Below are 25,251 nucleotides of genomic sequence, written 5' to 3'. Positions count from 1 at the left end.
GAAATCAGGAACTTCGAAGGAGCTGCCAAGTTGCAAGTTGCTTTCTGGATGAGACTGTGGAGACTGAGCCAACCTGAAGTATTCAGAGTTACAATAATCCCAAAAAAATGTGATGAACATGCTGTATATCAGCAAATAGAGTTGGATTTGTCAAGTATAACATGGTCCTCATGAGTGGATGGAGATGGAATATAAAGATGATTTATTTCTGAGTACATTCTCATTCCACATCATGTTGACAGAAAATGTTTTATTTGAAATTTAAAATTCTTCCTTGTGCTGAATCAAAGTAAACAAAATGGTTTTGTTAATGAATATTTAAACATGATCAAAGGCACCAGCTAAAGAGAATTTCAACAAATAACTTACAACTTAACAGCAGAACATTTTATCCAAATCCACCCTTTACTTTCTGAGTTATGTTGCTCACAAACAAACAGACTAAAAATAAAACCCTGGCTTGGAGGCAACTATAAATTGTAGCTGCTTTAAATGAGTGTCATTGCCATTTTATTATTAGACTGTGCTCACAACATTCGGCCAAGAAAAAACCTAATGCACAACTCATTTTTAAAAGATAAACATCCTGCTTCACAGGAGGGAGTGCACTTATGACGCTATAAATCATTGTGTAATCATAGTTTCCTATTTCATGATGCTTTAAGCCACGCATTACCCAATTCCTGCAGAGTACTTCAGGACCATCTGCTCTCTGCTCGAACACACACTTATCTCTTAGCTCTGATCCCATACTGACTACTGAAAACTGTCCACTTAAACCAGCAAAAAACAGTGAAAGTTCAATTGTTCAGTGATATTTTCTTTACTTGCTCAACGCTGTTCACCAGTTTAATGACATCACTGAATGCTAAGAATAAATCAGTAATAGTATCAAATTTAAAACTTGCATGGTAGATAATGTGACTTATCTATATATTTAAAAAAGGCATTGAGTCAGTTATTATTGTGATTTATTTTAATAAACATCACATACAAACATGAACCTGAAATAATAGTCTTAACAAACACAAGCGCTCATTCACTTTTACACACAGGCGTCACTACTTGTCCTTCTCTTTCTGCTCCTTCTCCTTCTTGTCTTTCTCTGCTTTGGCCTCCTCCGCCTCGTGCTTCTTGATCAGCTCCTCCACTTCCTTCTGCTTCAGCACTTTGATGCAGGTCTTGCCGTTGTCGCGGGTCAGGGTGGCGATCTCCACTGAAACGACAAAAACAAACACATGCTGAGGAATCTGCTCCAGCACCATCTTTATATAGTGTCACTGTCTTTTTGTTACAATTACTTTGGAATGATAATAATAAATTGTCTCTATTACCCTTACAACATCAGCACAAACAAATGATATTTTTTGCATATATATATATATATATATATCTTTACGTGTCTCTTTCTATCTGGTGAAATGTGCACCTTTCTCTGCGGACAGTTTGCTGACATCCATGGTTTTGTTGAGAACCTTAACGGCGAGAGCGAGGGCAGAGGACAGCTTCATCTCTCCCTCCTTGAAGTCCTGCTTCAGCATAGACACGGCTGCCTGTGAGTGAGTGAGTGGAGAAAGACAAAATGTTGTTGTTGCTGCAGACTTTACTCACATCAGCAGCTTTGTGTGCGCAGCACAAACACAACACTAACACTGTCAGGAGGGATCAGGTGTGTGTTACATGGCTGAACGTGTGCGTGTGTGTGTGTACTCCTCTTACTCTAAGGCCTCTTCGACAAAGGCGTTCACACGACACTCTAAGGAGGCTCCGTTACCCAGAGTGCTTTGTGTGCCGGTCAATGAGTTTAGCAAAACACAATTGAATCTTGAATTACACAATTAACTGCACTAAATGTGCCATTCAGTGTTTGTTTATTTTAAGAATGCAGTCTTTGTTGTGGCCATTTTGTGAAGAAACTATGCAGCTGTGCCCCCTAGTGGTTTGAGGCAGAACATACATCTTGTCACACCAAGTCAGTGGTGGTTTTCTACCTAGTAGAAATCCAAATATATAAATGTGTAACCCACTTACTGACTGCCTCTCTAATTTGGCCTATTTTTTTATAATATGTTGTAGTTGTAGGAAGACTCACAGCACTGTTGTTCCCGATGCAGGTGGCTTTCCAGCCACCGTAGTTTCCACTTGGGTCACTCTGGTAGAGCTGGAAACCATAATGTTTGTCCCAGCCCATGTAGAGCAACGAGACTCCAAATGGACGCTTCCCTGGGAAAACAAGGACGTGCAGAAAGAACTAGAACCACTTTTTCACTTTGAATGACATACGACAAAACTTAAAATATTAGGGCATTCATACCAGCGGTGAACACTTAACCATTTAATTTGCAGAGGGCTAATTTATATGCAGCTCAGTTGACAAGTCTCTTACTAATGTACAGTCATGCTGCAATGTGGTTTTCACCTCAAAGATGCACAGTAATAGGAAGGATTCAAAGAGTAACGGAAAACATGAGTTATAGTTTGTATCACTGCATCAAATGAGACTAGAAGAGAAGATAATACAGAGACATAAATGCGCTGTACCTCCAAACTGAGTGTAGGCCTGTTTGATGTCACACAACGCCGTCACCAGCTGCTCACAGGGGATTGGTTCCTGGTACTGCAGCAGATACCTGTGACGGCAGCGAACATACATAATATCTTCATATGAACAATAACAAAAACGTACGATATTTAATGCAAAGCTTCAGTGTCAGAGCTCACCTCTGAGCTATAAGCCTAAGCTCGTTGGTCAGTACGTTGGCATCGGATGTGATTCCTGCTACACTGCATGCCATGTCTCTGCAAGTCAACAGAAAGATAGGTAGGTTAAATATCAAAACAGGGACATACTTTTCTCTTTATATATATATATATATATATATATATATATATATATATATATATATATATATATAATAAGATAATCTAGTTATTCATGCTAATGTAAGCAGTTCAAACAAAAACTAAGCGTTCCCTTTGAAATTCATTAAAGGACACAGGAGCTGTAGGTCTAGTGCTGCATCTTAGAAAAAGTGGTACAGACGTCGGGCAGCGCATGGCCAAGGGGAAAATAATTGGGCTCATAGCCAGAAGGTCATCAGTTCAATCCTGGGAAGGGACAAAGGGTGTGCAAGACACTGCTCCTGGTCCCGGCTCGTGTGTGTAAATGTGCCCTTTTAGAGTCCTAGAGTTACATGCAAGGAGTCACTCACTCGTTCAGCTTGTAGATTTTCTCAGAGAAAAACACTCCATCCAGCAGCTTGTGGATGTTCCTCCTCTCTGCAGCCAGCAGCACTCCATCGTTGGCTAAAATTCCCAGGCAGCTACCAGCATGTCCAATGGCTTCCATGGCGTACTCAACCTGGTACAGACGCCCTGCAACAGACAGAAATCAGGACATCAGGATCACACCGTAAACTTGTCACAGCCTCGTGAGTTACATTACTTAATGGTTCTTACCTTCAGGGGAGAAGATGGTTGTTCTGGAATCATATCGACGAGACTGTAAACAGACAGAGAGAAGTTATGTCGTGATGTTATGTCTCCAGCTAATTTAAGAGCAGTTTTTAGAGGAACAAGTAAAGTGAGTGGATATTCTTTTGAAGAACAGTTTTGACACCAGTCGAGTTTAGCAACTTTAAAGACATGTGGCAGATCTGAAAACCTGGATTTAAATAGTGCTCTTTTCTAATTAACACTTCTAAACTGGAGGTAACAACTCACCATTCTTGGAGACGGCAATTAACGCTGGCTGCTGTGGAAAACAAATATTGTGTTCATGAAGGAAAACAGTATCTACAACACTTTTTACGGTCTTTGTACTTTTTAAATTCTGTTTCATTATTTCATAGATAGATAGATACAGACACAGAACAACACCAATTGAATTATTTTGAGCCAGATCTACCCGACGAGTCAGGTTCTAAATGTATGGTTTGTGGTTCTACGCTAACACTGCGCATTCTACGCTGCAATGTTTACTTGAATAGAAAATATAGAAATAAAATGTATGTCTTCTTGTGTCAATGAAAGTGAAAGAGACAAAAGCTGAAGACGACACAACTTTATGTTCGAATACACTTAGTTAACTCACTCTTTTTGTGATTACATCATATACATTAACATAACAAGTTAAGAATGAATAGTTAAAATACACATTTATACGATGATGGTTGTAAAAAGACGAAAAATGCTTACCGCTTTAGGAGCTTTCTGTAGGGCGCGTTATGATGACTTCAACCGAAGGCGTAGTGACGTCATTAAAGCGCGCCTCTTTGTTTCCCTGTTTGGAGACTCGTTACGTATTATCTGTACATGTATAGAATTAGTACAACATTTGTTAATTAATTACCGTACGGCCAAATTGAGTCACTCAAAACCTTCATTTATAACATTTGGAAAGGAAACTGAACTATACATCAAAAACAAGCTGCTCAAACGTCATGTGTGTCCCCTTGGCTCCTGTTTCATTGTTTGGATGTGTATTAAGAACTGCATTTAGAATTTGTTGCTGATTGCCAGGGCATGTATACATGGCCTGTGTGTATATATAAAGCAAATATATATATATATATATATATATATGTATATATATATATATATATATATATATATATATATATATGAGCAAATAAATAAATATAATACAAATTAAAAAATATAATGTTTAATTCAGGGGCCTCAAGTGGCATTGGGGCCAATAAACTTGTAGTCTGGTCAGGAGGGGGCCAGTCAAGTGAAAAAATAAAAATATAGCACAACCTTTCAAAATAAAAGTGTATTTCTTTAATATAGAAATATATTTAGATATTTGTAGATAGAATAGAATAGAAAATCAAACCAATGAACACATGTAGACACAGTATTCATGTTTACACATCATATTTAATAATCTAAGAAAGAAAACATAACCTAATGTAAACCACAAAGTGGAAGAAGGCACAGACGATATATATTTTTGTAATAACCCACTTTGACCGCCAGGGGGAGCCCTAGTCTTGAATGTGCCTGGGATTGGAACTGTAAAATACAGCAGCAACCACTGAAACTTCAACTTCAAGCTAGGTGTTCACCAATTAAGTGGACTTTCAGGTTGATGTATGGTCAGTGCAGTAATTCAGCTATAGTTGACCTCTATGACCTTTCTGCTCAGGTGGTGGCATTATGATGATCAGACATTGTGCTCATCGTTTACTCTATAAATAGATACATTGTTTTGGTCAAATCCAGTGTTGTTAAATTGTTTCAGTTAACTTACTTAATGAACAATTATGCAAAATGGGGAACATACTTCAAATCACATGATATTATTTAAAATAATAATTAATACTTAAGTCAAATGATAATTCTGCTCAGTAGCATTGTAGTACAGAGCTTTTTGTTTCTTGTTTGAAGTTTTCCTCTCAGTTTGTGCCAATGCCTGTCAGCGTACCTTGAGATTATCAACAGTAATCACATCCTCACATTGTTCTCCAAGGATTGGCACAGGAAAGTAGAAAGTTGCAGCTGCAGCACCTCAATAACAACCCATAACAGCACACCGTTAAACTGTATATGCAGAGACGAGCAGTGAGCAGTTACGGTGTCTGTTGCTGAGCTGGATCACAGCTCCTCCTGGTCCTGGACCAGGTTGATATCTCATTTACCATATTAATATTTCAGGGCCTCCAACACATGTTTCACATCGTTCTCACGGCTCACTGTCATTTTGAACAGTTGAGCTGAATCCAAAACATATATCCTATGAGATATGTAGGTTGCTCCATCTCAAGACAGTTTCAAGTCCAGTAGATCACTTGTGTTGGCTGACAGGTTTTTGAGACGCCCCCTTGTAAGGAGGCACCTGAGTGACACAAAACAAAGAGTGCAGCTGGATTCATGTGCGTCTGATCCCTGTGTAATACCAGCCAGTCGACCAGTTAGATCCAAGCGAGAAGACAACTTCTCCTCGAGTCTGTCCCAGCTAATGAGTGTGATGCAGTACTGTAATACCACATGTGACAAAGTCTGCCCACTACTGTGAAATCAAAACATTGCCTCTGACCCTAACCATGTCCTGAATTATGAATACAGACTATTACCATCCGACAGGAGGTACAAGTGTGGAACAGTTGAGGTTAGACTGAAAAATATCTTTGTATATCAGTCAATCTTAAACTAAATATGGAACTTTGAGGAGTCTTGAATCTTCTATTCATCTTGTAATGTGTGTGTGTGTGTGTGTGTGTGTTTGAGTCTGTGATTCCTGGGCAAATGTAATGACTAATGTCTGTAGTTTTTTCGTATCGCATTGCATCTCATTGCATCGCATCCTATCGTACAGTATCGCATGGTACTGTATCACATCGCATCTCTGCATGTCTGCTGCAAATATCAAATATATACTCAAATCACTGTTTGTGTTCTAGTCTAATTCATTAAAGCAAAGTTCACTTCAAATCCGAATCAAAGCCTTGGGTGTCCCGAGGACACTGGCTCAAACACTAAACTCAGGATTCTTTACCTTTTTTTTTTTTTAGCAAAAACATCTTCTATGTGATGCTCTCAAACGATGATGTATGTTTATGTAGAACTTCCTTAAACAAAGTGTTTATGGCAGGGTTTATGTTTCTCACTTCATGTTCTTAACTCATGATGTTGTTGTGTTGTTTGACACATCTCAGGTTTTGCTCTCCGATGTGAGGTCGGTGACCTCATACTTACATAATGTGACTCATATGAATATTCTTTGGAAGCAGCCATCTCGCTCTGACACACAGGCTGATAGCTGAGTGATGTGGGAGCTTATCTTGACTGGCCATCATTTTTTTAGTATCATTAAAAAGGGCTTACGCTGTGATAATCCAACATCAGAGAGATTTTTATTGGCACCTATAAACAAAAATCACCACAGTGGCCAAAAGGATACTCAGCACCCAGGTGAATTAATCGACACTGGAACCACAAATCACACATGGTCCAACTGTTCATTTTATCTTGAAAGCAATGAGTGTGCCAGTACTTTTCATTAGCTATCTGTTAAGTGTCAGAAAAGTTGAAGCAATGAATATCGTTGTAGTGTAAAATAATACTCTAACCTGAAGGCCAGCAGACAATGTAAATTGAAACTGAAGTTAAATATATCTCCTACATAGCAGACAGGATGAGGAAGAGGAAGCAACTTTATCAGAAAGTTGTAGCAAAAACATGAAAACAATCAGTCTTCACACACACGCACGTATATATATATATATATATATATATATATATATATATACATATATATATATATATATATATAGCTTCATTCATTACACGTATTTTCACTGCCACGTTTCCTCCTCTGGTGTTATATCACTATTCTTGGTTCCATGAATCACACACAGAGTCTCAACAGCATCACGGTGCCAGACATAATTGTGAAACTGTGACACAAAGAAAAATTAAGCAGTGGATTTTGAAACGATAGGATATTCTAATGTGGGATAATCGTGTCTGGAAAGTGAGACAGGTATCAGACACTGTGTCATCCTAGGTGGGTGTGAGAGCCGGCGACTTTCTCAAACCTGCAGAACAATTCTACTACTGGTGCACGGCAGGAAACCAGACGACGTGTGTGTGTGTGTGTGTGTGTGTAATGCCATTTATGTTCATTCATGCTCACGTGAGAGCGGTTTCAGGTATTTTAGAATGTCTAGCAGATATCAAATCAGTGGTGCAGACTTTTGAAAAATGCTTTAAATAGATAATGGTTTTATGAGATGAAAATATGTCTAAGAGTAATGGGCTGGGTTTTTATAAATCTATTGAATTCTTCTTTTATTTCAATTCTCATAATTATTCATTAGTTTTAAATTGAGTACATTTTCATGAATGTGATATATGCCTTTGGGACATTTTCTTTGGACATAACTCAAGAATCCTTAGCTTATTATGACAACAATTCATTTGAAGTATAATATACAGTAAGAGTTTGGACAGGATATGAATGTAAATGATAACTTAAACAGAGGTGATGATGCTGGTTAAACATGGACTCAAATATTTCAAGCATCTCAGTGAAATACTTTCTGGTTGAATAAAGGATTTTGCCAACCATTGTCTCCATCACCCTCAGCTACTGTCTCTGTTATTTCATGTGAGGTTCCTTTCACTTTGGACACTGATGCTAGAGCGTGAACGTGCTTGCCGAGGGCCTCTCAGCGCGGGGTTAGATTCCAACTTTCAGGGCTGAAGGGAGGATTTCCTTTTCAAAATGTCTGGCTGGTAAATATGTCACCAGGCTGGAAATTGAACCCGGGGAAAACAGGTGGGATGTTTTCAAACCAGCCACAGGAGTGTGTGCGATCTATTTCTTCTCTCTCACACACACACACACTCACACTTGCAGGTAAAGAGTGTCAATCCCCTGCCAGCACAAGTATTATCTGTCAAGAGAAAAGCAGGCCTGAGGCAGTTTATTTGAGCTCTGCAGCTAAGACTTCCCTAATTAGATTCATAGAAGATCCATTGTGTGTTATTTCTGTACACCACAGAAAGAGTTGGATTTCGCCGCGCAACCCCGTGATGACGATAAAAATAAAAAATAAATTAAAAAAAATGAAACGACACTGACCTTTCAACTGACAAATCCACTTTGACAAGGATGTGTGCTGTGAGAGCGGAGCAGTGACTCACAGGGAGCTGGTTGTCAACACAAGCCCTGAGGAGGAAAATAAAACCTGTTACTCATTCTAATAATTAAGTCGGAGAAATACACCATCAAGTCCAACACAAATGAATCAATTCCAAACACCCACTTCTTATCTGTCATAACAAAACTCCCTGTACGCACACGTTTTAAACGCGTTATTTGAATCCCTCCAATTACATGACAAGTATTCAGACACTGTTTGACACGTTATGATTAAAGAAAACACACATCCAGGCTACCTGTTATGACTGAGGTGGGAAAACATTAAATCGACTGTATACAGTTCAGTCAGTGTGCCAATCCTAACCCACTAACAGTATGTGAACGAGGCTGCCAGATATATGTATAATTATATAACATATTATATAATATATGACCTATTTTCACTGTGGTTGTTGATGAAGTCCAAGATCACAAAATTATACACTTTTGATTAACAATACGCACAATCTGGAATTAACTAACAATTCTAGTAAGATTCTTACATTTTTCTGCAAACAAAAATGTTTAATACAACACATTGAAAGCACAAAATACAATTATTTGCTTTGTTTTATGACTATATTGCCATTTACATCTCACTCAAAAGGGAAATATTAGTTACAAATGAAAACTGTCCTCAGTTTTTAGCGACAGGCTCAATCTCCGCTCAAAAACAAAACAGGTAACATATTCTATGTTCTATGTTGTCACCTCATTTCTGGCATAAACACTAACCTCGTCAGGATCAGTGGTCCTCATGGACACCAAAACCTGGTCTTCATGAAGCAGAACCTAATTTCTGACAAACTGGTTAGGATAAGCTTAGGGTTGGGCATTACAGTTTAGGTTAACGATATAATTTAAAAAAAATATATAAACCATAGGAAGTGTGGACATTTTTGTTTGGGTCTCACAATTTGAATTGGCTTTTTCAGGGTTAAGGTTTTTATTCGGTGAGGAGTTAGGAAACCAAAACCTGGTCTTACTGAGGCAGAACCTCATTTGTGAGGAACTGGTTGAGTTTAAGGATAAGATTTGAATTCTAGCTAGGTTAAGGTCAGGTCAGGGTTAGGCATGACACTTTGTTTATGCTGTCCAAATGAATAGTGTGTGTGTGTGTGTGTGTGTATATAGGCCGCACCTTATTATGACCTTTACTCTGGTGTAAATACTGACTTTTCAAGATCAGTAATCTGAATTTGGATCAAAACCTGGTTGTTCTAAGGCAGGGTTCAGCAAGAACATGTGGTCGAGGGCCAATTTTTTTGTAAGCAATTGAATATTGGGCCAAACAGCTACATACATAGTACATACTCGTACTGTTGATATTTATTGTGCATCATTTAAAGTTTAAAAATGATTTATATATTTGAGCCTAACGTATGCAAGTAGTTATTTTACTGTCCATGACAACAGCAGTGATTTATTTATTTATTTTTTTCTCAAAATAATAGCTCTAAACTCGACATGAAATCATTTTTTAGTGTTAAGATAAGCAAATAATTTTAAATCACATTTGTTAAATCATCTGCGGGGACAGATGCTGATGCTGTCGGGACAGTTTTGGCCCAAGGGCCACACATTGCTGGCCACTGTTCTAAGGGGGTTTGGCACCAACTACAGCTGGTGTGTGTGTGTCTGTGTGTGTTTGGGGGGTGTTGACACTTTTGGCCACACCCCACTATCATGTCAGTCATGTGCTGAGTGACACCGCGCGCCATCAAAGCTAAATTGAAATCCTCAATTCCACAATTTTCTTCTTCACTTGAAAACAGGCGCTGTTGTTCCACGGAGAGAGAGAGAGAGAGAAAGGGAGAGAGAGACAGAGAGAGAGGGAGAGAGAGGCAGACAGAGAGAGAGAGAGAGAGAGAGAGAGAGAGCGAGAGAGAGTCACATCCCACCCGCCCATTACAGTCTCCAGCTCGACTCCCTCCACCCTATACGGCCTACGTGGACGCGCAGCGCGAGTGCACGCACGGTGCAGCCGATTGTAGTCGGTGAGAGAAGAAGGAGAGAGCGGTGCACAGAGAAGCTGTGGGAGGAGGGCGACGTGACGGGAGCACTCAAAACAGCTGCTCCCAGCTGGACTACGACACACACACACACACACAAAACCCTGGATCTTATGTACGGCGCGTTTGGTGGTTGGAGCAGACGGAAAGGTGGCGCGAACCCTTTTACGCACGACAGCGTTTTCCTGCGGTGAAACAGGGGCGACTTTTTTTTTTTTGGACAGGAGACGCGCGGCTCGCCTGCTCTACCTCGTCGCAGCGAGGAGGTTGACGGAGGAGCGGACTGAAGGCACCGTGGAGGAGGTAAGACCTGTACCCCCGTCAGGGAGCGCACACAGCCCGCGATGTTCTGCTGTCAGTAACACGGAGTGGAGTGGGGAATGTCAAGCCTCCTCCTCCTCTCGCGTTGGCCGCTGTCTTTTCTCACTGTCAGTGCATCAGCTGCAGCAGCAGCAGCCTCCTGCTCCCCTCACATTACACAGCACGGTTCTCCACGCACTGTCGTGATAGTGACGACAAGAGATGATCAGAGGAGCCTCCTCCAGCAGCTCTGCTGCTCCCTGCACTCCAGGCTCTCAGGCCCGTCACCTCCTCCAGCACCTCCTCCTCCTCCTCTGCTGCTGCTGCTGCTGCTGATAAATGTCACACTGTTTTCTTACATAATGCGTAAATGTGCAGTCACAGATGCTGCCTGGTGTAGGTATGCCAGACTCCACATGTGCTGTGCAGCAGTGTGTGTGTGTGTGTGACCTTGTATTTGTCGCCTCTTTAGGACATTTTCTGACATAAACACTGACCTTGTCAGGACCAGTTGTCCTCAATTCTGAGGAGGAAGTGGTTAGGGTTTGAACTGTGGTTTGGTTAATGTTAGGATGAGGCGTTAGCTGGTTATGATCCAGGATAAGGCTTTGTTTAGGCTGTCTAAATGAATGGAGTGTTCTAGGAAGAATAGCTGCACATGCCTGTGTGTGTGTGAGAGCAATAATAATCAGAGCAGAGATCTAAATGTACTGTCACAATTAGTTGATTGTGCTGAATTTCTGTCAGTGGAATTATCAGGAATGGAGAAAATCGTTGGTGTGTCACATGAGTGAGATGAAAATGATTTAGCTGACCCAACATTTATTTTGCCACAAGAATCCACAAGCTCTCATGATGCAAGTGTACGGGGAATATAAAGACATGACACATGATAGTACATGTGAAGAAATGGCCTCGGGATTTAGCAGGAAAAACGACGAGCCAATCCAGTTATTTTGCCTCTTTTTTCTGTGTATTAGAGCCACAACTATTACTTCATTCATTCATTTGGTCAACAGGAAATGAATCAGCTTTTTCTGTCTGGTTACAGCCTCTCAAATGTGTTGACGTTATTCTTTTTTTGGGGGGGTTATATTTGCACTTGTTCTTTCAGTAAAAATTGGAGGAAATGTTTTTGGGTTCATTTATAATTGAAAATAATCATTAATCACAGCATTGTTGTGGATTTGATGACAGTCGCGTTAAAGTGTGAACTGTAGTTTTAGACCCACTGACGTGTTAAAACAGGCCAGACCAGACCAGACCAGACCATCAGTGCCCCTAAGGTCTCTGTCCACGAGAGGAGGTCCACCCTCTCCTTCCTCCTCCTCCTCCTCCTCCTCCTTTGGCTGTGAAGTGCTTATGTCAAGGAACAGCACAGAGTAAGCATGAGTCCATGTGACAAAGCTCTGCAGGCGTGTGCAGCTTTTTTTTTTGCTCCAGACTCGTCACAGGGCAACTTGAACACTTCTCACCTCTTTTCGCCGCTCTGGAGTCGACTTGTCTGACTCCCCCGCTGCTGCTGCTGCTGCTGATGGTTCAGTCAGAATAAGTATTCCAGTATTGCCGCGTCAACTTTGCTGACATTAACATTTCATTCAGCTTATTATGTAAGTGGCAAAGCCGTTGAGGGCATGACTGAAGACATTGCTTTGACAGCTCCAGCTGCCCAGAAATATCTTAGTTTAAAAACGAAGATGTCATGGCGGGGGGGGGAAAAAAAACCATTGACTGTGAGTGGGTTTTAAACATTAAAACAGTCTAATCACATGCAAACCAACAGTTCTGGAGACTGGAATAGCAGTCATTTTAAATAATTCATGTAGAATTAAAGCTTCTAATCCTGTTTTCCACACGTGTTTAACTCCTACTTACAGTGCAGCCGTTTTCCGTCTGTACCACCTCTCATGTTGTAACTGCTCTTGTACAGTATATGCTTTCCACTTTCCAAACACCTTGTGACAGGAATCAGCTGCTTGTGTAGTATTTATGAGCCCAGTGTGTGTCGAGGAGAGACAAGGCTGCATTCATCAAGCCTCTGCACTGAGATTTGATGGAGAAACCTGTCATTTAATGACTTTACTGAGTTTGTTTTCGAGACAGTTTCACTGAGGCTGAGTTATGTTTGCTGGACTGATGAGATTTAGCAGATTATTTAGTTTAGGTACTTTCATACCTGCAATTCGGAGTCCTCTGTCTGAAATGAGACTAAACCAGTATGTAGTTGTCTGTTACACATGTAAACAAGATGAAAATGGGACTTTTTCTTTTTGTTTCTACAGTAAATTGCTTGGAACTTTACATTAACAGTATGGGAGAGGTTTGTTGTCACCTTTTGAAGTCGTGTTTTTAATTCATATTTTACAGTAGGGAATTACAGATTTCCCTGTGGAAGATTGTATGACTTGCACATTCCATCCACCAATCTCCTACTGCTTTATCCTCCACATAGGCATGTCTCAAAAATACTGTATAAAAACATTGTTCTCTAAATTATATTGTGCTGACAAATGTAATGTAAGTGTTAGGAGGTGGTCAAAGTGGGAATGGACCTAGGTTTCCCTGCGTTTGTCTGAAATGTTTCGTATTATGATTTTGAGAAATTGATTCATGTTGTACTATTTTTGCTTTTGGTGTAAAGCAGATTAATTGCCTCCTAATCTGTTTTTAGCAAATTAACATAAACATGCCTTCTCCGGGACAAATCTAAAACTGGAGGAGGGAGTTAAATATTTCCAACCTAAAGATGTTTTACATAAGGATTATGGATTAATGACTGAATGAGAGAAGAAAGATGTTTTTTTTTTCTGGACGGTATGATCTCATATCTGACCTTGTTTCATATAAACTGATTTATTTCAATCTACAGGCTCTTGATGATGTTTATGATATGATATTAGATCATGGAGATGAGCTCATCATTAGACTTAGAGGGAGGAGCTTACGATCCCATCTACTGTAAACTAAGCTCTGAAAATCAATTGACTCCACAAGCGCACTGACCTGTATCTTCTGTCTTTGAACTGACGAGTGTGAGTGAAATGGTTTTCAGTGGTGTCTTCCACTGGAAGGTTGTGGGTTCGATTGCCAGCTCCGCGAGAGCCTCCATGTCTGCGTTATCCTCACGTAACCTCATGTTACTCCTGACTGCAGCGTGTGAACGATGTGTGATGGAAAACGCGCGACTCATAGATGCGCTGTGTAAAGGTGTGAGTAAATGGGTGTGAATGGTTAACATTGCAGTGTAAAGCAGCACTGAGGGCTCATTAAGACGGGGAAAAGCCAATTTCTAGACCATTTTGCCATAAATAGCTGGAGCCACTGGATCCCACTGTCCACGCTTGAGCAGTGGGATCACGTTCAGACCTGCTGCTGCTGCTGCTGGCATCATGTAAGACAATACTCGGATGAGGTCAATGTTACACATACCATGTCAGTGCTGCTATATGCATCTCTAACCAGGTGTATTTATAGAGCCTTTACTATGGTATATGTGTGTGTATGTGTGCGTCTTTGTCAATTCTTTGAGCGGACAGTAAAGTAGTCAGGTTTCCATTGTTGTCACTGTCCTTTGTCAGTAAGAGAATCTACCCGGGGTTAAAGTTGGACGAAATTCCGGTTATCTACGATGTAACAAAAACACTGGTGGGTTTGTTTTAGGATGTGTCCTCTTCACTCCTTATCTTGGCTGATTTTTTACGTGGCATTACATGTATTTAAGAACAAGGGAAATGGTTTTCACTTGGATCTTTTGTGCAGTGAGAGAAGTCTTATAGTGATTATTGAAGAACACAAGATCATGTTCACAATCATGTTCTTTATTGTATTCATCAGTCTATGTTCGATTTACTTACTTATTTAGTGTCATTCAATCTTTTTTTATTAAGGAACACAAAAGGCGACATATGCTCATATTTTTAGATAAAGGACAACTGTGATGCTCACTTACTCACTCACTCATCTTCTACCGCTTTATCCTCCACATGAGGGTCGCTGTGCTGTGCCAATCTATTCTATATTTTAGCACTAATTCCTCCTACAAGCAAGTACTGTGTGCATGTGTGTGCACAATATATCGGTGTCTGATATGCTGCATTTTCTTCCTGTGATCCAAAAAGCATGCAAAAGCACACATACGTTAGTCTAAACTGAATAACATATTCTTTCAATTTGTCCTGCTGCAGTAAATATGCACAGGAGGCCCACATGTGGAAGAGTCCACAGCTGAAAATGGTCCAAGCGCTGTTGTTTCCTCTTATTTGAGTTACTTTTGATGAAAATCAAGAGTTTCCAGCTGTCCTGAAACACATTTATAAGAGAAACTATATACTCTATGAACTGTTTACTTCTGTAGGAACTTGTGGACCTGAGTCTCAAGGATTCATTGCATGCTAGAGACAAATGTTTTGAAAGGACACAATGGTGGCCAACAACAACAAAACTAGTCAGCAATACATGTTGAAAAACAAAAGGCTTTAAAAATTGATTTTTTGGTTTTTGTTAAAAAATATTTACTTCTCATGTAATTAGAAATCAGCGCTGTGTCCAGCTGCAGCTCTTTTGCAAGATGACTGTAGTAATGTGGTCTTCTCTTTGGTTCCTCTGAAGGTGACAGCTCTTGACTTGAGACACAGTTAGTAACTGTATAAACAGTGTCCTCACAATCATTTTGTCACAAATACTACAGCCTTTTTGATATATAATGTATAAACGGTGATCTTTTGGGCTCCAGCTGTTTACATTTTCACAGCAGCAACACAAGTTAGCCCCTCCTCCCCTGCCGATGAGTACTAGCATGAAGCCTCTGATGTGTTTTTGATTTTCCTTGCTTGGTTTGTGGCTATTTTTCTCAACAAGACGTCAAGCTTTGTATGAGCATAGACTGCCGTTCTGACGCTGTTCTGTCGCCCAATCAGCTGACTGTCGTGGGTCTAGCTCCACCCACACCGTACTGTACCATTACTCTGGTACCCCAAGATTAGGGTACAGAGAAATGGAACAATTGAGGCTGGTTATTTTGGTAGCTACTATTCCAAATGGTAACACAAAAAAATCTGTACCAAACCGAAACGTTCCACTCAGTTGAAACATGCCATAAATGTACCAACACCTGGTCCATGGCTGCCTGAATGCTGTCAAAATGTCTACATGCGTGGAACAGCCTTTCATAGGCGGGCATGCTAACACAGTAGCTAGCTTTAGCCGCAGTGGTGGCTCGTATAATTCTAAGCTCAAACTCAACACTGCAGACCTCCAGGTTTAGTTTGTCAGAACTTAAACAGCAGTTATTTTGTAGGAATTGTACTTTTGTCGTAGAAGTGCTGATACAATAGCTTCAAGCTACTTCACACTGGTTTTTGTATGGCTTCATTAAACTAGCATTTCTTAGGTGTTGTGTCCGCCATTACCACAGTTTCTTATACCTGTCTGACTATAACCTGATTGCCCCGCCCCCTGGCTGTGATTGGCTGGAGGATATAAACACACTGGCCAAACAGTTTAGCCCTGAAATGTCCCGACCCAGAGCAAAAACTCAGAGGAACCTGTAAATATTGGCAGATCTGCAGATAGAAACATCACTCCACACTATGAATGGATCCTTAAGTATGATTGACAGGGATTAGTTTTGGATTAACCGATTCTTTGTTTTTACAAAAAATGCTGCATACAATTTTACAAAGCTCGAGCTCCCAATAAACACACATTGGTCCACACATGCATATTCACACAGCTGCACTGAAAAAAACCCAACAACCCACATCTGTAGAGGATTATACACTTTCTGAATATCAACATTCCCTTGGATCGTTCAGTGGAAACGTGACCGCTGACACACTTCTGCTGTTTTATGCTGCGAGCTGGTGCCGCCGGCTGACCTCTGTGACTTTCACTTGACGTGAAGAATAAAAATGATTTGTCACAGCGTTGGCGCTCGGTGTTAAAAAGTTGACGTTTCATGGTTCTGTTTTGAGATCATTCAGAGAAACCTTGCCCAAAGCCTGCGAGATATCCTTCGTCTCTCTCGTGTAGCAATGCGACAATATTAAAATCAGTTTTACCTCCTCAGTTAACTTCATGGTTTGTGTCTGCGTGGGGCGCTGCTGCTGCTGTTTGTTATTCTTTCAGCTGTTCAAAGCCATGCCCGTGCTGAATTTCTGCACACATTATCGCTCCTCACATCTTTTTGTATCATTCGTTTAAACCGCATACTATGGCTGTCTCAGCTTTAGGCATAAACACTATTTAAAGAGTGTTCTCCTTGTGCAAACAAACGCGTCTTTGGTTTTGTCGCTGAAGTCGGTTTGACACAGAAGGGGAGCACTTGATTGTATTTCTTGCAGCAGGCTGCAGCCGGTGACTGCATGAACCCGTCCCCCTGGTGCTGCCTTGGGCAAAGAGCGGCGTCTCCTTACTCACTTACTTGCACGGTTTGCCTGGTAACACACGGGGAGAGAGAGTTTGACAGGGAGCAGGGAGGATTAGGAGGAGTGTAGGTTAATTTATGTGAAAGGAATCCCTCCACACGGAGCAGTGGACAAGTCAAGCCCTCTCCCTCTCCCTCTCTCCCTCTGCAAATTAGAACTGTGCCTCCAGCTTTTATATGACATCACCCTGGTAACTTCTCTCTGTATGCGATATAGGAAGAGTTATCAAGAATTCAACCTTGATATCGATACGGAAAGGAAAACACTTGACACCATTTCCAATACCACAAAAAAATATAAGTCAACAAAAAGTTGTCTGACATAGTGTTGGGCTACTCTGAGTCGTAATTTGCATACACGCTTATCATATCCTTAGCCTTTCCCTGATCGTTTGCCTCATATGCAAAATACTTCAAATACTTTATTTTTTTTGACGAGTCCTAGTTGTGAGTGTAGAGTGGTGCTCAGCAAAGTTGTGGTCACATGTACTGTATGCATACAAATTCTACATTTTCTGCTTCAAATGAACAGTTATTTACTGGGTGGAAAAACATTTCCACAACCGCCTGACAGTGTCTCGCAATGTCCACGATTTGTTATACATTCCATGACAATCAGTATTTCCTCCATTTTGATTTACGTTTTAAAAAAAAGAAAAGACAAAAAAAAGCCAGTTCCTTTGTGGCATAGTAAACAATTCAGTGCTTCCTGTCTCCAGTAGGTTGGCGTTGGCTCTTGCCGAGCCCTTGCTTTCATTGCATCATAGCACATTTGCATACTGTATGCCTCCAGTCGTTCAGAGGTGGCACTGTACTGTGTACCGTACATAGAAAGCTGTTATTGAGGACTAACCAGGACTTTGGACATGTCTGACCACCAGTTGCAATTTATACATACAAAATTGAGATTATGCTAAATCTATTTGGACTTAATATAAATGCAATGCACTGTATAAAAAGACAGTAACGGACAATGGACGTGAACACAGTGTTTATGTGTTACATCAGCCTCCCGAGGGACTGCAGATGGAAATGAGTCTATGGCTACAATCTGGCAAATTTACATGAGAATGGCATGTGCACCGCCCCGATTTATATAAATGAGTGAAATAAAAATAAAATGAATAAAAAATAAATATAGTTTATTAGGAGGGCTGCGTGTTGTTTAAGTCAATTTGTCACACTTTTACAGACGTGGATTCATTCATTTTCCTTCAGTATGTTTTAATATAATGAGGTAAGAAGTGCAGCTAAGTGGGGGTTTGTGTAATACATCACTGTCACAATGTGTCACTTAAAAAAAATCATTCATTGTTTTTTGTGACAAAAGAACAAACGCTACAAACAACAAGTGACGCCTAACATTTTTATTGCTTGAACGGCACACGGTCGTCTGTTTGCACACCAGCCGCTGCGGATCATCTTCAGCGCTGCGTGGTGGAGATGTGTGTCCGGTCAGCTCATAATTGTAGTTCCAGTGCTTTCTCCTTGAGGCTTCTTTCAGTCCACACTAGCTCCTGAGGGAAGTATGCGCCTCTTCAGATAGTAATTGCTCCATCATGTTAGTCGGCGAGTTGTTAACCGTGCCTGTCAGCTATTCGGTAAAGAGCAGGTCTGCTGCATCTGAAAACAACACTGAAGAGATGTTGTTCACGTCACTTTCATCAGTCCTTTATGAAAAATCAGCTTTAATTTACACATTTTTCTCTTCTGTTCTGTTGTATCCAGTAGCAGTTGAGTGTTCTGATGGTCAGACGGTATTTAACAAGCATTGAAGATGAACTATTGTAACTCGGTTAACTGTGCTATGCTGGTATAATATCATTTATGGCTTTATAGGACATGCATGACCCCATGTGTAGCTATGAAAGGACTCTTAAGAGAAAAATGGAATTTCCCTATATGCAGGGACCATCCACATGATGCATGTGACCTCTGTCCAAGTATTACACCAGCAGTCATCTGCCCCGCTCAAGTGTCTTTGATCAGTTCTTTCACTCTCTGAAAGCCTTAAGGTCGCCGTGTTACATCTGACCCTGTGGTCACATATAGTTTCCTTAGTAAAGGGGATTTCCCTGCAGCGATCAACATCCTTTCACAGTAATTATTTTGTATAGCATCTTTGTAAGATGCTGTTTATTGTGTTGAGACCATGAGTTGAGCAGCTGATTGCAGCCAGAAGCCAAAAAAAAAAAAAAACCCTAGGAATCTTCAGAAAACCAAGCTGAGGCCAGGGAAACACCTTCACCTTCCAAGTCTGCGTGTGTCAGAGGTCAGCAAGAGTCCATGTGATGTACATTTTGTCATCCACCCATTTCCACCCTGGTCTACGGGGACCCTGCACAAGCGAACGCGAGCACCCCCTCAGTTTGAATCCACGCAGCACCGTGTCCAGGTGTTGCCAGGCCTTTTGTCTTGGTCAAAAGAGACAACAAGGAACGTGGCCACCATGGACACATGCTTGATGTTATGTGAGGAGGTCCATCATGTACAACTGAGCCTTCAAAGGTTACAAGGATAGGAAGTAGAGTACCCAAAGAAAACACACACACACACACACACACACACACTACAGTGTCTTTATTTGTGGGAAATCATGATGCAAAGAGAGACGGGTCCAGCTCAGCCAGAAACTCTCGCCAAACACGTGCCAGACTGCCTGTGAAAAGCGCCGGGGAGGGTTGCAAGAAAAACTCTCGCCCGCCTGCAATTAGTACTGTGTCATTTTGGGATTCATCATGTCACATGTCACTAATGTCTGTGGTTGAGGCGCGAAACATTTTTGACAGCGTGCCCGCAAAGACAGGAGGCTGCGCTGTTCCGCGCTCGTGTCACTTCTCCCGAGAGCTGAGTTACTGTATTTATTAAGCGCTTGTCTCATATTTTGTTTGTAAGCAGCGTCTGGTTTGTGTAATCGCGGACTGGCTGCGGGGCTGGAAGCCGCGGCCAAAAATCCGCCCTTCTGAAGACGCGCTGGCAGCAGCAACGCACATGAGAGGAATCTAAAGGCAGTACATGTACAATATGACAGATGGGGGAGAGACGAGCGTGTGACTTACTCTCTATCACTGCTTTGTTCCACTGTGCTGTTGGCTGTGTGTGTGTGTGTGTGTGTGTGAGACAGAGAGGCAGCCGTGGCCAGATCGAACGAACAAAGCAGTCTGTGACCAGATGACTTGGGTGTGGCTCGCTCAGTTTGATGAAGTCTGATCTCTCTGTGTGTGACTGAACTGTTCTTACGTTGGTGTCGGTGAATCTTCGTGTGAGTGTACCAGTGAAATCATGTCTGTGGTGTTGAGTACAGTTCATTTTTGTCATTTATGTCACCTAACCTTTTGTCTAACATGCAGCAAACACATTAAGTATTTATGTTCTTCTTAGAAACTTGACTACAGTCTTTTCCAGTTCTTCCAGTTAAAGACATTTAGAAAAATGTAATGTTTTGCTGCTTTTTAAATGTGTCAAATTTTACATACCATACATTATAGTAAATACAATATCTTTTCAAAGGTTCATTGATTACGAAATGTGCCGTTTGTTGCAATAATAAATCAGTAGAACATATCAGATGTAGTGCTGATACCCGTGCTATAAATACCTGGCTGGCGTTTTGTCCTCCTTTCTTCTTTTTGTTCTTGCTTTGCAGCACGTCTCATCTTTTCCTTCACTTTCTCCACGCTTCTCTTTTGCCTCAGTCTGGCCCGAGAAGCTTAGTCATTCTGCCAAGGTTGTCTGAAAGTTGCTCTGTCCTGCCGCTTGTCCTACTTTGGTATGCGACTCTAAACTGGGACGCCACAATACGGATATAGCAGGTAGGAGATGGTGATTCAGCGGCACATTTTGTGAAAGACGATGCGGGCTCACACTTTGCAGATGTCGCCCCTTGTCGTTCAGTCATTATTGTAAATTGTAAATTCTAGTCATGGTGGAGATTCTGTCCTGTAGCAAATCGTTCGGATCACTGCATGAGAATTGTATGACTAAAATGTAAATAGCAAACTATTTAGTTCTTCCTGTTATATTAGTTACAGTTCATTTTTGGTACTGACAAAAAGATTTGGGTTTTTAAAAACACCTCGTATTTATAGACTAAATCTAATGAATCAAAGTTAATCAGTGGATTAATAATGACACATGTTTGTTGTGGGATAATTAGAGTAACAGGCTAATCTCGGTCTTCTGTGGGCTCCTCAAACATGATACGACGTGCCATGCCAATTCTATTAATATTCACACAAACACAGAAGGCTGAATCACTGCCAAGCAGTTTGATGTTGACTTTATTACTGGAGATACTTATTCTTGTTAGTTTAGTACAGGAATAAAAAATATAAAATAAAATAAAATATAAAAATAAGGACAATGTTACATTGTTAGTTTCCTGTTGGGCTTAAAAGCGTAAGCCCTTCTTACTGTTTTCCCTCTTGTAATAGCTCCTCATTCATTCATTCACTCATTCATTCATTTAAGGTCTAAACATATACCTCTTCAACCTTGCCTGTCACGCAGCAGTTGCTATGGGAGCCAGACTCACTTTGTTGCTCTGAAATAAGCAGCAGTTAGAAGGAAACAATGAGGGTCAGCTGCTGATCAGCCTCACAAACGTGTTTTTACTCCACTCTTAACTCGGAGGCAGCAGCAGGTAAGACGTATTCTCCTTCTTTTTATTTTTATTCACTAAAAGGAAAAGGATTATAGTTTTCTTTATGTGTCCTTTGGAAATAAATAACATTCTCATTCATGCCAATGTTTTTTCTTTTGATCTGTATGTGACGTCCGGCTGTAGAGCGTTCAATACAAGGTAATTGTAGCCTGAAATATCTGATGATTCAATGTGAATTTAAGATGAAATTGAGTGTTTGAAATGATTAGTGGGCCAATAGGGAATAAATTGGCCAATCAGTCAATTAATCTTAATTAATATTTAAAATGGTGCATCTTCTCAAATGTGTTTTCTTTGTTATCTGTGAGAGTTAATCTAGAATATTTTGGTTGTGGGTTTAATCGGTTGGTTGTCAACTTTGGACAACATGGAGGCATTTTTTACCCACATTTTCTTTATCTATTCATTAAAGGAAATAATTGGTAAATTGATCTGATAAGGAAATAAATAGGGACTTAACTATATCAGAACATAATAAAATAAAGACAACAAGCACAATTATATACACGATATATATACATGAGCAGAAAAAAGGAAATAGGAAAACTGCTAATAATCCAATTAAAGGGACAGTTCGTCGCGTACAGTCGACATGTCGATGATAACTAAGATGCTACTGGAAGTCAGTCATCTGTACAGCTGTGTTTTTAATGAAAAGCTATGTTTCCTCTGAAGGAGCAGACGCTCTGTGGTACAGTAAGAGCTGAGCAGCAGCAGCAGCAGCAGCAGTATTACAGTCTCATCTGGAACAATAATGAGAGCTGCTCATGTAAAACAAGATGCAGACGGAGAGCACTCATTGGCCAGGGATGAATGAAGGAAAGCGGGCAATTGGTTTGTGGTCTGTGAGCAGCTGCGATGTGGTTGGCTGTTGTCACGGCTCTGAAAAGTCTCGCCAGAGAAAGTGTGTGTACAAGTAGGGATGAGGGCGGATTGGTGACAGTGATAAGTGTGTCGCGTGAGAGAGTGTGTGTGTGTGTGTGTGTTTTATAGAGCTTAGGTCAAGGTGAGCGCTGCAGGGTTTCATTTAGTGAGAGTAGGGTGAGAAATCTGTCCCTCGCGGTGGTTACACGGGTGTGAACGAAGGATCAGAAGGAGGTTTGATTTTGATCCTCCGTAACAACGGCACAGACCTTTTTGTTTTTGCCTCGGCATAAAAAATAAAAGTGTGACGCCTGTACTCGCACCACTTACACCAGCCGTAAGCAACAAGTACGACGCGCGCCTGATTCAATCTCGTGTCATCAGCTGCTACAGTGCTATGAGGATCCGATGATGACGAAGATTCCAAGTTCCAAGTTCCAAAATTCAAACAAATGAACGACAATAGATATTTCACAAACCCTTGTTGTTACAGAGATCCAGAGACCGTGGATTTGTTCATTAGTGAAAGGAAATTTAAATCTCCCACCTCCTCACTCACTGGCTGCCTGACTGACAGTTGATTAGGTGGTCGAGACTCGAGACGGAGCAGCTGCTGCCTGAGAGAAAACAATCAGTGAGTCGCTTACTGGCCTCTAAGTGGATTTGGTGGCTGGATGGAGAGAAAGAGAGGGGGGAGGGGAGACGGTGCCTGCGCGACATGTCTATATCTCCTTATGGACTCTCTCTCTGTGTGTGTGTGTGATTAGATGGGCCTTTTGTTTTCAAGATTTGTGTGTGTGTGTGTGTGTGTGCTTGTAGGTCTTACCTCTGTGGGGCCTTTTCTGGCATAAACTCTGACCTTATCAGGATCAGTAGTCCTTATGGAGACCAAGATCTGGTCCTAATGCGGCAGAGCCTTGTTTCTAAGGAACTGGTTAAGTGTAGGGCTAAGACAGTTTTAATGGTAATCAGGTTAAGGACAGAATTGGGTATTAACTGGTTAAGGTTAAGGTTAAGGTTAGGTGTAACACTTTGGTTAGGAAGTGAATGCAGTGTCTTAAGAAGAATAGCTGTGTGTGTGTGTGTGTGTGTGTGTGTGTGTGTGTGTGTGTGTGTGTGTTTGTCCTGTGCAGTGACGTCTTGCCAGCAATGTAGTGGACATGTGTGTGTAAATGAAACATTCATGATACACATTAGGAAATGAGGCCGTTCCACCAACTAATTAATTAGCTCCAGTAGAAAGAAATGAATCAGAGCGATTAAGCATGACGTATGAAACATGCTGTAAACAATCATACATGTGGTCAAGTGACGGAAATGGGAAATATGTGGGTCACAGCAGTAAAAAAATCATCATGGATCAAAAGGCATTTTGACAGAATATACAGAATATAGAATGTATCATAACACCATGACCTAGATGTGTGTGTGTGTGTGTGTATTGTGGGTGTAACCGCACACGAGCGCCAACAATTAGTCATTTAGTTTATTAGTCAATCAGCCGAATAGTCATCTGCAAAGTAACGCGCCACTCCTCCAGTACAAAGGATTAGAAAAGATGGATGGAAGATCATAAAGGGACTGAGGACCTCATGCAGCAGTGTGAAGCGGTAAAAGCATCACTTCATCTTCAGCTTTCATGATTATTTTTTTTATACCTGCTCTGAGGAAGTTGTGTTTTTTTTTTTTGCCCACATTTATCTGTCTGTGCGTCTGTGAGACGCGTACTTCAAAGCGTAATGGATGGATTTGAGTTGTAGGGTATGGCCCAGAGGAGAAATTATTTTCTGGATTGAGGATTCAAATAAAAACAATGGTTAACTTCACAGGATAGGGAAGTGTGTTGACACTGCAGGGATCTGAGCAGCCTCAGTGGAGGTTTACACTCCACTGATTCAAGGTTTCATCACATTTTAATCAGCAGTTGTTGCAGCAGCAGCAGCAGCAGCAGCAGCAGCAGCACATAATGACATTCAGTCATTTGTGGCGGTGTTTATTTAGAAGTGTTTGTGGTCAGTCTTTAAAGGAAGTGGGGGGGAAATCGCTGTCTCTGTTTGTCAATCAACTTTGTCAGCTCAGAAAATAAATACACTCAGGTAACGATGCCAGGCCACAACGAAGGAGCTGAGTTACTCGGAGAATTCCAAAGTTGCCTCAGTCCATCTCTACTCAGCGTAGAGGAAGCAGTAGGAACATGAAAAAAACCTCCCCACATTGTAGTGTGTTTTATTGCAGTTCTGGTTTCACATAATCAGGTAGTATTGTTTGTACTTGAGCAAACCATGCAGCAGACTTCCTCTCTATTACACCGTCCTGTCTGAATGTGATTTACTGA

At 41.0% G+C, this 25,251-nt stretch overlaps 2 protein-coding genes and 1 long non-coding RNA gene across 9 annotated transcripts in view; 1 reads left to right on the top strand and 2 right to left on the bottom strand.

Moving 5' to 3' along the window:
• Positions 1–954: 954 nt before the first annotated feature.
• On the bottom strand, positions 955–4,272 carry LOC131470094 (proteasome subunit alpha type-4-like). Its single transcript, XM_058645635.1, has 9 exons — positions 4,198–4,272; positions 3,724–3,754; positions 3,460–3,502; positions 3,213–3,375; positions 2,722–2,799; positions 2,542–2,630; positions 2,093–2,223; positions 1,430–1,553; positions 955–1,216 (listed from the first exon to the last, which is right to left on the bottom strand). The coding sequence occupies exons 2-9, from the start codon at positions 3,724–3,726 to the stop codon at positions 1,062–1,064; spliced, it is 786 nt and encodes a 261-aa protein (XP_058501618.1). The 5' UTR covers positions 3,727–3,754; positions 4,198–4,272; the 3' UTR covers positions 955–1,061.
• Positions 4,273–10,598: 6,326 nt separating this feature from the next.
• The window catches only part of LOC131469629 (unconventional myosin-IXAa-like), a 120,377-nt gene continuing 105,724 nt past the window's right edge, over positions 10,599–25,251 (top strand). For 4 of the 7 annotated variants that reach the window (XM_058644810.1, XM_058644812.1, XM_058644807.1 and 1 more), the window contains exon 1: positions 10,600–10,968. The gene's annotated coding sequence lies outside the window, so the exon portion shown is untranslated. Of the gene's footprint in view, positions 10,969–25,251 lie in introns of all 7 variants that reach the window. The other 3 variants (XM_058644811.1, XM_058644808.1, XM_058644809.1) reach the window with 2 other exon arrangements.
• LOC131469630 (uncharacterized) lies at positions 18,742–21,244 on the bottom strand. Its single transcript, XR_009241821.1, has 2 exons — positions 20,988–21,244; positions 18,742–19,024 (listed from the first exon to the last, which is right to left on the bottom strand). It is a non-coding gene; the product is annotated as an uncharacterized LOC131469630 (long non-coding RNA).

The sequence above is a fragment of the Solea solea genome, chromosome 12 (assembly GCF_958295425.1).
Source record: "Solea solea chromosome 12, fSolSol10.1, whole genome shotgun sequence".
NCBI lineage: Eukaryota > Metazoa > Chordata > Actinopteri > Pleuronectiformes > Soleidae > Solea > Solea solea.
The sequence above is the reverse complement of the archived record's forward strand: the minus strand, read 5'-3'. Positions and strand labels throughout refer to the sequence as shown.